This window comes from Cervus canadensis, chromosome 5 (genome assembly GCF_019320065.1).
Source record: "Cervus canadensis isolate Bull #8, Minnesota chromosome 5, ASM1932006v1, whole genome shotgun sequence".
NCBI classification, from domain to species: Eukaryota; Metazoa; Chordata; class Mammalia; order Artiodactyla; family Cervidae; genus Cervus; species Cervus canadensis.
The window spans coordinates 100,868,966-100,879,069 of record NC_057390.1 but is presented as its reverse complement, the minus strand read 5'-3'; the positions used below and the strand labels follow the sequence as shown (position 1 = coordinate 100,879,069).

General features: G+C 59.7%; 2 protein-coding genes across 4 annotated transcripts in view; one reads left to right on the top strand and one right to left on the bottom strand.

Annotated features, from left to right (window-relative positions):
- Positions 1-1,978: 1,978 nt before the first annotated feature.
- On the bottom strand, positions 1,979-3,497 carry TMEM203 (transmembrane protein 203). The gene has a single exon (XM_043470179.1). The coding sequence runs from the start codon at positions 3,258-3,260 to the stop codon at positions 2,850-2,852; it is 411 nt and encodes a 136-aa protein (XP_043326114.1). The 5' UTR covers positions 3,261-3,497; the 3' UTR covers positions 1,979-2,849.
- A 35-nt stretch (positions 3,498-3,532) lies between these two features.
- The window catches only part of NDOR1 (NADPH dependent diflavin oxidoreductase 1), an 8,327-nt gene continuing 1,755 nt past the window's right edge, over positions 3,533-10,104 (top strand). For 2 of the 3 annotated variants that reach the window (XM_043470176.1, XM_043470175.1), the window contains exons 1-7: positions 3,533-3,759; positions 4,092-4,169; positions 7,534-7,631; positions 8,604-8,702; positions 8,789-8,890; positions 8,969-9,549; positions 9,657-9,877. In XM_043470176.1, the coding sequence (XP_043326111.1) occupies positions 3,625-3,759; positions 4,092-4,169; positions 7,534-7,631; positions 8,604-8,702; positions 8,789-8,890; positions 8,969-9,549; positions 9,657-9,877 (1,314 nt within the window). In that variant the 5' untranslated portion in view covers positions 3,533-3,624. The remainder of the gene's footprint in view (positions 3,760-4,091; positions 4,170-7,533; positions 7,632-8,603; positions 8,703-8,788; positions 8,891-8,968; positions 9,550-9,656; positions 9,878-10,104) is intronic. The other variant, XM_043470177.1, reaches the window with a different exon arrangement.

Below are 10,104 nucleotides of genomic sequence, written 5' to 3'. Positions count from 1 at the left end.
GAGGCCCTTGGACACGCCCGTGACGCCTCACGCCCCTCCAGGGAGGCCCACACTTCCGCCTCTGCTCCCTGGGCTAGCCGCTCCCGGAAGGCGGAGCCAGGAGGGGGCGGGTTTTGCCCCGCAGGCAGGCCGGCCGGACGCCTGGGCCCCGCGTCGCGGTTCACCTTGGCTGCTCTTGGTCTGTCCGCCTGTTATCCCAGGGAAAGCGCAGTGGAAGAAGGGCCAACCCAGGACTGGAAGGCTGTCCCGCTCCCGTGAGCGGTCCGCTGGTTGTACGCCAGCCTCCCTCTTCCTGGCCCAGGTGCCTATGGGTCTAAGGACTGCCCACCTGCGGTCCTGGGTCTCCCGCGGGACTTAGCGGAGATACCAACGGCTGAAGCCCCACCCAGTGCGGAGTAATCGGTTTCTCAGAAATCTCTGTTTTTTACTGGCCCCTAGAATCCACTCTTGTTGCCCAGACAAGTAGTGGAAACTATTCACCCTTGGTCATCCAGGGCCCACCAAACACGAACGGGAGTGTGGAAGCCCGTAAGGCATACGAGCAGGCCCACAGCACTCCAAGGCAGACAGGGCAATAATAGCCGGGACACGTTCCATTTGCCTGATGAACCGCCCCCATCCCAACGCTGCCCTTGAGGGCACACCTTCTCTGTGTACTTGCCATGAGGAAGTTCACTGCCCCAGGAGAGCTGCACAGAGTTCTTTCAGGCCTGCTGGAGCCAATGAGAGGACAAATTGGGGGCATGGGCAAGGACAACTGTCCCCTGCCTTTCCATCACCTGCCTACAGTCAACAGATGTTCACAAATGACACTACTGCCTCCCGCTACACTCACTTTTCAGAGACCAGGCTCCAAGAGCACCTGGGCCTCTGCGAAGACCCAGGGCAGGTTTCAACTCTGAGGCCCTTCTCCACTTCTGTGTCCCATGGCAGTCTGCAGCTATCACTGCAATAACAGTACTTGTAACAGCCCAGTCTATCCAGCTGGAGAAAAGAAACTGGATTTCAGCCTTCCAGGGCTCAAGTGTTCCGTCAGGACTCTCCTCAAATCACCTTCCCAGAAGGAAGCTGAGCATTTTTGCGCTCATCCCTTGTATGCTGACAGGATTACCTAAACTACCAGAATTCAACAGGGCAGTGATAAAACACACAAACTAAAAATAACATTGAAAGGAAACCCAACCCCAAGGGTCAGTTTGTATCTGGTTTTGACACAGGTTATGCCGACGCTGGGTAGGAGACATTTCTGTAGCTGTGGCACAAACTAGACCAGCCTCCAACTCAAGCATCTCAGTGGTTCAGGCCATGCAGCATCCATCCTAGAACAAGAGTCCAGAAAACATGGGCAAGACAGGGGGTAATTTAGTCCAGCGGTTCTTACTAGGAACAGTTTTTTCCTCCAGGAGATTAGGGAATGTCTGGAGACACTGGGCTGTCACATGTGAGGGGTGCTCCTGGCATCTGGTAAGTGGGGATCAGGGGTGCCATTGAACACTCTATGATGCCCAGGACAGCCTCTCCCTGCACACACACACAACCAAGAGTGATCTGACCCAAAGGCCAACCGTGCCAAGATTGAAAGGCCCTGTACACTGCAGGCCACATTCATTTCTGTCACATTGTTTTTACAACCCTTTGAAAATATAAGTTATTTTTAGCTTACGGGCAGTACAAAAACAGGCCCCGGGTCAGAGTCTGCTGACTCCTGCTCTGCAGGTCAGCAAGGCCTACAGAGACTCTGATGTCACACAAGCTGCCTGTTAAGTCCTCAACATGGGCCCACCCCCGGGGGGTTGTCTTCACTCTGGCTCCCCAGGGAGGAAGCAGGGATTCTCCGAGGAAACTACCCTCCCATTCACCCAGAAGGCTCGAGCCAACTTCCAGCCCTCTCTTACAACCTCAGCTCTGTAACCATGTACACCACACAGCAGGGAGCATCTCAACATTAACCCTCAAAAGGTCAGGCAACCACTGTGTGTTTCAGCAAAACATTCTCTTATTTTATTTTCATCTCAGCAAATGTTCTCATTTGGCACCTAACTGGCATCAAACCAAAGCCCTCAGAGTGACAAGCGTGGGCTGAGACCAACTGCAAACTCCCCATGTGTAGGTCTCAATGCCTATTCACATCAGAACACCTGTTCCTCTCTCTGGTCCCATAGTGGCCTAAATGTCTCAGGTGCACTAACACTGCCGGCCACAAGGTGGTGGAAAAGCTGGGGACAGGAAGCCAAGCAGTGCCTTGAAAGCGAGTTCTTTTCTCAGGCGACAGATCTCTGGATAGGGTCGGGTCACACTTATTCAACATCCTCCTGTCTGCCTGGGCTGGAATGAAGAAAAAGCCATCCTCCACAGTGCCACTGGGGAGAAGACACAAGCTGGTTTACACTTTTTAGAGCTCAAGCATCTAAGAAAGTCTTGTCTGGGGAGGTGGGGACAGCAAGCACTCAGGTCAGCAGTGCTGGCCAGGGCAAACCCCGAGTCCGGCTTTGCAGCCTTTGCACACGGCGTACTTTGCCAGGATCCATGAAAATACTCAAGAGCCCATCAGGATATTTTACTTATATGCAGTTTCTGTCAGGAGTTCAGGATTGTCTGGCCTTCTCAGGATCCTTCTAGGGATCTCAGTTCAAGATTAGCTATTCAAAGCATGAAATAAGAGAGAATACACTTTAAGAATCAAGGCTGCTCTTTTTAGCCCAGCTGAGGGAACAACTTCAGACATGACTGATTGAAAACCAGGCACGCAGCAGGGCACAAGCTGGCTCTCAGACTCAGATTTCTCCTCTGGTGTGGTAGACATGGGGACTCGGCGTGGGTCCCAGCATTCCAGCCTATCTTCTGCGAGGCTAGTTGACCCGGCAGGCACGGATCATGAGCAGCTGCAGGAGAATGAAGACCGGAGACGTGATCAAGCCGAACCAGAGCTCTCGCGTTTGCTCCACCAGCTTCTGGCACAACAACATCTCGAAGACGAACTTGAGGCTGAGAACTGTGAGGACCCAGAAAAGGCGAAGCACGGCCAGCCGCTTCTCTCCATCCTGGAAGAGTCGCACGGAGACGATGGTGGTGAAGTAGGTGCTGAGCCCGTCAGCAGCGAAGAAGGGCACGAAGACGTTCCACCAGGAGAGGCCAGGAGCCAGGCCGTCCACACGCAGGGCCAGTAGCACGGAGAACACCAACAGGGCCAGCAGGTGCACGAAGATCTCGAAGGTGGCGAAGCCCAGCCACTGCACCAACTCCCGGAGCGAGAAGAGCATCGCGCCGGTTGGGCGCAGGCCGGGGCCCGGCCGAGCGTCCCAGCTGCCGGGCTACGCGGCCGCGCCCTCCTAGCCTCGCTGGCGCCCGCCGCCGCCGCGGCCAACGAGAGGCAGCAAGCGGCCCCGCCTGCCCCGGCCCTCGGCCCCGTCGCGCGGCCGACCCCCCGGCCCCGACCTGGGACCCCTCACAGGCCACCCGCCGACGCCCGCCGCGCTCGGACGCCATGCCCCGCCGGGCGCGGCCCTGGGGCGTCACTTCCGGCCGACGCCGGAAGTCGGAAGTCGGAGCCGGTCGCAGCGGCCACGGGCTCGTGGCGAGTGTTGCGGGTCACGTCAGGAGTTTGGGGTTCCCCGGGGTCAGCCCATGCCGAGCTCACGGCTCCTGGTGCTCTTCGGCAGCCAAACGGGCACAGCCCAGGATGTGTCGGAGAGGCTGGGCCGCGAGGCCCGGCGCCGGCAGTTGAACTGCCGGGTGCAAGCCCTGGACTCCTACCCGGTGGTGAGGGCTCCTCGGACCTCGGCGGGGACACCCGGCGGGCTTGGGGCGCTGGCCCCCAAAGCGCTCGACCCCAGGGGGCTACGCTTCGTCTGAGAGCGGGCACTTCCGTTACGGCAGATTTAGGGTCCGGGAACGCTTGGGAGCAGCGGCCAGTTTAATGCAAGGAGACAGGGGAGCGGTAGGAGGGGAGCCTGAAAGAGAAGGCAGGCCGGCAGCTCGCGAGCGCTGAGTCCCTTTGCCCCATTCCTCTGAGAGAAGGAGGGGAGCCAGGCTGCTGGGAGGATGCCTGGCCATTACAGCCCGAGGCCTTACATATGTGTCTTTTTGTTGAGGTGAATCTGATTAATGAGCCCCTGGTGATATTTGTTTGTGCAACTACAGGCCAAGGAGACCCCCCGGACAACATGAAGGTAAGGCTGACCTGAAGTGTGCTCAGGGGCTCAGATCCTTTCATTGCCTGGAAAGACTTGAGAAGCACAGTGAATAATTGTTCTCCTGTGGATTTTGGACGAGGTCTTTGGGTGGAGCAGGGGGTTCTGGGTATCCTTCCTAATAAACTCTGCACCACTTTAACTTTTCATGTTTTTTCCAGGGCTCTATATAAATCTGGTATGGGTCTTGTGTGTATTTCAGAGCTCACCTTCAGGGAACATTCTGCCATTCTTTGACCATCTTTTGAGCACATATTGTATTCCAAGCATAACCTAATACTGGGAATCCAGCTATGAACCCAGTAGTCACATTTCTACCCTCGTGAAACTCAAAACATAGCAAAAGCAAGAGTTTAACGGGTAGTTACAATGCCAGAAAGATGCATGTCGCAAGAGAAAGTGCTTGATGTTAATGGGAGCATTAGTTAGGGCTGCCTCCCTCAATCTGGAGGTTCAGAGAGAGCTTTCTGGAAGAAAAGAGGCTAGGCTAAGTCTTGAAGGATAATTGGGGCCAGCCAGGCACCAGGCGAGAGGGAGCAACGTCTGCAGAGGAGGAGAAGAGCCCAGCTGTGGAAAAGTGGAAAGCGGTTCCGGATGGTCGAACCAAGGAATGAGTCAGGCTTGGAGGGAAGAAGAGGAGCAGGCAGCCAGGTTGGATCCCAAAGAGGTCAGCAGCCACAGGGAGGCAGAAGGATTTGAAATGAAGGGCCTGGAACCCATGAGGTGATGCAGTCACATGTGTCTTCTAGCAAAACCAGCCCCTGTCTGCTGGGGGAGCAGGCTGTAGGAGAGCAGGAACCAGGGTGGTGGTGGTGGGAGGTGGGCACAACGCAGACAAGAGCCTGAGGCTCGAGGCAGGATGGTGGCAGAGCAGAGTGGAGCAGACGCCCTCCAGAGATGTTAAGAAGGTAGAGTTGATTGAACATGGAATCGTGGGATCAAATCTCAAAGATGAGAAAGAAGGTAGAATTAAGACAGGGATTTGGGCCTAGGTACTAGGACAGATGGTGCTTCCACGCACAGAAGTAAGAGAATCAGAAGGGTAAGATGCCTGGACGTTGTCCAGGTGGAGACGCGCAGTCGGCCTGGAGCTCCAGTGAGGATCCTTAGTGGACGCACATGTCGCAGTGGCCAAAATATGGAGGCGAGAGGAAGGAAGTGCCTCTCTCCCCCAGGACGGGCTGCCCTTAAACACAAAGGCGTGAAAGGTGGAGAAAAGCGGTGAGGGGGAGGAAAGTGGCCCCAGCAGCGAGAAGAGGGAGTGGACCATCTCCAAGGTCGAGGGCAGAGGGGTGGCTGTCTCCAGAGGATGGTTTCTGGCGCTCAAAGCTGCAAGGAAATGAAGTAAGGTCAGCAAAGGGACAGCTGGCAACCTCGAGCAGGGAAGTGTTTAAGGATGTCTGCACATGAAACAATTCAAAAACTCTTATGCTGTGAGTGGGGTTAAGGGGTTAAACAGAATAGTTGTGAGATAGAGAAACCCAGGCATGTTTAAATGCTGATAGGTGCAAAAGGCAGAAGATTGAAGAATAGGCTTGGAGTGGGCATACCAGCACAGGAGGAGGTGCAGGAGAGGAGGCAGCTCTGGGGAGAGCAAGGCAGGAGGCGCGTGGTGGATGCCAGAGACCAGGGTGTGGAAGGGGCGGGGGATAAAGACCTCCATCAGGTCAGCTGGCAGAGGTCCTGACTTTACACTGGAAGCTAACAGCATCAGCGTGGTGATGGTCACACCGGGATGAGGGTGGTTACAGGAGGGCCGGATGCCAGGATGGACACCATGGAGGGAGTCAAGATGGGGCCCTCCCAACCCAGCACAGAACAGGACTATGAGACCCCAGCCTCCTTGTCACCATCCTGGAGGACACTGGCCGGGCAAGCCCCTCCAGGCAGCTGAGACTCGCCCCCTCTCTTGGCCAAGAAATCCACTGGTGACAGGCCCGAACTTGGGGTTTTCTGTCATCTTCTGAAGCACAGACCACGAAGAATGACCACGTGCTCGAGGAAAGACCGCTGGGAAGGACGGGGACCAAGAGAAGCACATGCAGAACCAGAGGAACAGGCAGAGCAGAGCTCCATCTGTGAGGGGGGCGAGCCTGGTGCCAGAAACGCAAAGCCTGGGCAGGGCAGGAGCTGAGGAGACCACCCTAAAATGATACCAGGTCAAAAGACAATGTTGAGAAAATCTCCCAGAAAACATAACAAAGTTAGGGAACAAGAAAGATAACATCAGGAGCCCAAGATTTTCCCAGCAGCCCCACAACAGGAACGAGAGCGGTGAGGGAATCACCACGGAAAGTGTCAACAGGACTGAAGGCTGGGTCTCCAGCCCACAAACCCGCCATGTGCCCAGGAAGGGCTGGCGGGTGTGAACCAGGCTCCCGCTGACACCTGACTCGTGGGTTTCAGCTGTTGGAAGTGCAGAGTGCCCAGGTGTCTGGGGACAGGGCAGGGCACAGAGGGACACTGGCTTCCCAGCAGCGCCCACCCAGCTGGACCAGCTCAGAGCAAACTTTCAGGGGCCTGAAGAAGACAGTGTCAGCCTGAAGTGTGCCCCACTGTCTGCCAGCGGTGCAAGGGGAAGCCCAGCATTTTCACACCTAAGCCATGAGAAGCTCATCGTCCCTGGACCCTTTCTCAGGAAGTACCTTGAGGCTTTCCACAGCCTTCAGGAGATAAGATCTAATCAGGAGATCTCAGAAGCACCTCTGGGCCTGCAGGAAGACTAGGCCAAGGCGTGGAATGGGCGGCGCTCCTGCACAGGCTGCCCAGTGGTGACCCTATGGTCAGGGAAGGAGAGGGACTCGGGCGCCGACCTGGGGGCCACCTGGGATGAGTGGCCGCATGGAGGTGAGGGTGCCCTGGGGGAGGGGGGCAGTGTGGGACCTAGGCTGGCCCTGCGGGGGCGGGGCATGGACACAGAGCAGCCTGATGGCCGGCAGCTCCAGGCCCAGGAGGGAAGATTCCCCTGAGGTGGGGAGCCAGACCCGAGAGGAGCCTGGGGGTCTGCCCTGAGGCCCGAGACGGGGCTGAGAGCTGCCGGGCCGTGCTGCCCGCACGCTGGGCAGTGGGGGGCAGGCCAGCAGCTGCCCCGCTGGTGACAGCCCCGCCAGGCTCCCCCAGCCCTCTGCGGGCAGCACTGGAGCCCAGCTCTGGCACTGGTGCCTGAGTAGCATTCTTCCGCTTTACCATTTTGTGTCTTTCCCCAACTTTTTCACTACTACAGTAGAACAAGAAGAAGCGGTCTTGTTGTAATAACAAAAGCGTTAGGTAGGAGAGCAGAGCCCAGGGGAGGCCTGGGCCCTGACGGCCAGGAGAGGCCTTGAGTTCCCCTCTCCCGCTGCAGAGTTTCTGGAGGTTCATCTTCCGGAGGAGCCTGCCGTCCACTGCCCTCTGTCAGATGGACTTTGCTGTCCTGGGTCTCGGGGACTCGTCTTACACCAAGTGAGTAAGGGAGGGTGGGCCTGACCCCACATCCACACGGGGTCCTGGCAGAAGGGTGCGTGACCCAGCCCCCATGGCGCTCCCTCGAGGCCGTGGCCCTGGCCACACGTCCTGGCCCCACAGATGCTCCTTGGTGGCACCTTCTTCATGGCCAGAAGCCCTGGGCTTGAAAGACAGGCCGGTTCATGCAGGAAGTGGGCAGGGCAGCCGGTGGGGGGGCGGGGGGAGCCTGGCTGGGGCCACGCCTGAGACACAGTCCAGGCAGGACCAGAGCCAGACCCCAGGGCCCGAGCCAGCGTCCTCTGTCAACACGTGATGTAGGGCAACAGGGGACCCCGGCTCACCCTGCCTTCATAAGCAGCCTTTGAGGAGGGATTCGAGCTTACCATGAGCACGGAGAACAGGGAGGTGTGAGCAGGCAGGGCGCAAAAGAGCCCGGCCCCTGGGAGCCATTCCGTGGCCACCTCTGCTTTGCTTCCTCTCACCATTGTCGCGGCACGCCTGTGTCCTGAGCAGAGTGCTGGCGCTTTGCACCATTCCCAGGGAAGTGCTGAGGGCTTTGTGTTCAAGGGTACACATAGCGTGGGGCTCCTGAAACATTAAAACCCCTAAGACTACAGCTCGGAGCTGAGGGAGGGGTCGCTACGTACAGATGCCTCCAGAGCCAGACGCAGCCTGAGGCCTGCAGTTGTCCGGGTGAAAAGGACGGAAAGTGGGTGGCCTTGTGATCCTCGTCTGGGAAGGGTCTGGGGCTTTTGTTCAGTGCATAGTGTAGACGTCTGTTCCCACTGCCGGGCACGCCCATGGGGCGGGTGAGAGACCCTTCTGCTCCTCCCAGGGAGGCGCTGTCCTTCAGGGAGCCAGCGAAGGAACCTGTGGAGCCTTGGGAGCCTCCACCCTGTGCAGTCCTCTGGGCGTGTGCCTCCCGTCCCTGCGGGCCCGGGGCCAGCACCGGCTCTGTCTTCTCTGTAGGTTCAACTTCGTGGCCAAGAAGCTGCACCGCCGGCTGCTGCAGCTCGGGGGCAGCGCCCTTCTGCCCGTGTGCCTGGGCGATGACCAGCACGAGCTGGGGTGAGTGGGTCGTAGGGTGGGGGTGCCCTCCTGTGGGCCCGGACGGGAGCAGGGTCCCCAGAGGGGTGTGCACCTGCTCTCTACAGCCCCGATGCCGCCGTCGACCCCTGGCTGCAGGATCTGTGGGAGAAGGTGCTGGGGCCGCACTCTGTGCCTCTGAACCTCGACCTGAGCCCTCCTGGAGTCCCGTAAGTGTGGCCTTGGGGTGGCACCCACCGGCACAGCAGACCTGGCCAGCGGTCTGACGAGTGTCCGCCCCTTCACAGTTGGCCCTCCAAGTTCACCCTGCAGTTCCTCAAGGACACCCCCAGCTCGGGCCCTGAGGAGCTGTGTGTGGCCGGAACAGACCCTCAGGGACCCCCTTCAGAGCTGCAGCCGTTCCTGGCACCCATGGTCAGCAATCGGAGGGTCACGGGGCCCTCGCACTTCCAGGACGTGCGGCTGATTGAGTTCGACATCTCAGACTCTGGGATCAGGTGCGGGCCAGCCCCGGGGCCCCGCGGAGTCAGGGCTGCACGAGGGAGCCACGGTCCGGGGTTGAGCCGCTCCTCTCCCAACGCGGGTGCGTGTCGGCCGAGAGCAGAGACGACAGCTGGGGAGGTGGGACCCACCCGTCCAGGGGCCCCCTGGCCCCCCGCCTCCTTCCTCTGCGGTTTCCCGGAGCCCCAGCGTCCTCCCCCCGCAGGCGGGCCCCTCCCCAGGCCCTGGCTGTCCTTTCCCCACAGCTTTGCAGCCGGAGACGTGGTGCTGATCCAGCCCGAGAACACAGCCAGCCACGTCCAGCAGTTCTGCCAGGCGCTGGGCCTGGACCCCGAGCAGCACTTCACGCTGCAGCCCCGGGAGCCGGGTGAGCCTCCGAGGCCGCGGCGCCCGCACACTGCACTCCCCCATGCCCCCCGGCACCCTGTGTCCGCATCCCCGCGTCCCCGCCCCACAGCGTCCCATCCCCTGCAGGTGTCGCCTGCCCCGCGCGGTTGCCACAGCCCTGCTCCATGCGGCGCTTCGTGTCCCAGTACCTGGACATCGCCAGTGTCCCCCGCCGCTCCTTCTTTGAACTCCTGGCCTGTCTTTCACCCCACGAGCTGGAGCGGGAGAAGCTGCGGGAGTTTGGCTCCGCACGGGGCCAGGAGGAGCTGTGCGAGTACTGCACCCGACCCCGCAGGACGGCCCTGGAGGTGGGCAGGGGCCGGGGGAGCGCCTGGATCTGGGGCCAGGGCCCTGGAGGTGGGCAGGGCCCGGGGGAGGGCAGGGGCCGGGGGAGCGCCTGGATCTGGGGCCAGGGCCCTGGAGGTGGGCAGGGGCCGGGGGAGCGCCTGGATCTGGGGCCAGGGCCCTGGAGGTGGGCAGGGCCCGGGGGAGGGCAGGGGCCGGGGGAGGGCAGGGGCTGGGGACGTGCCTGGAT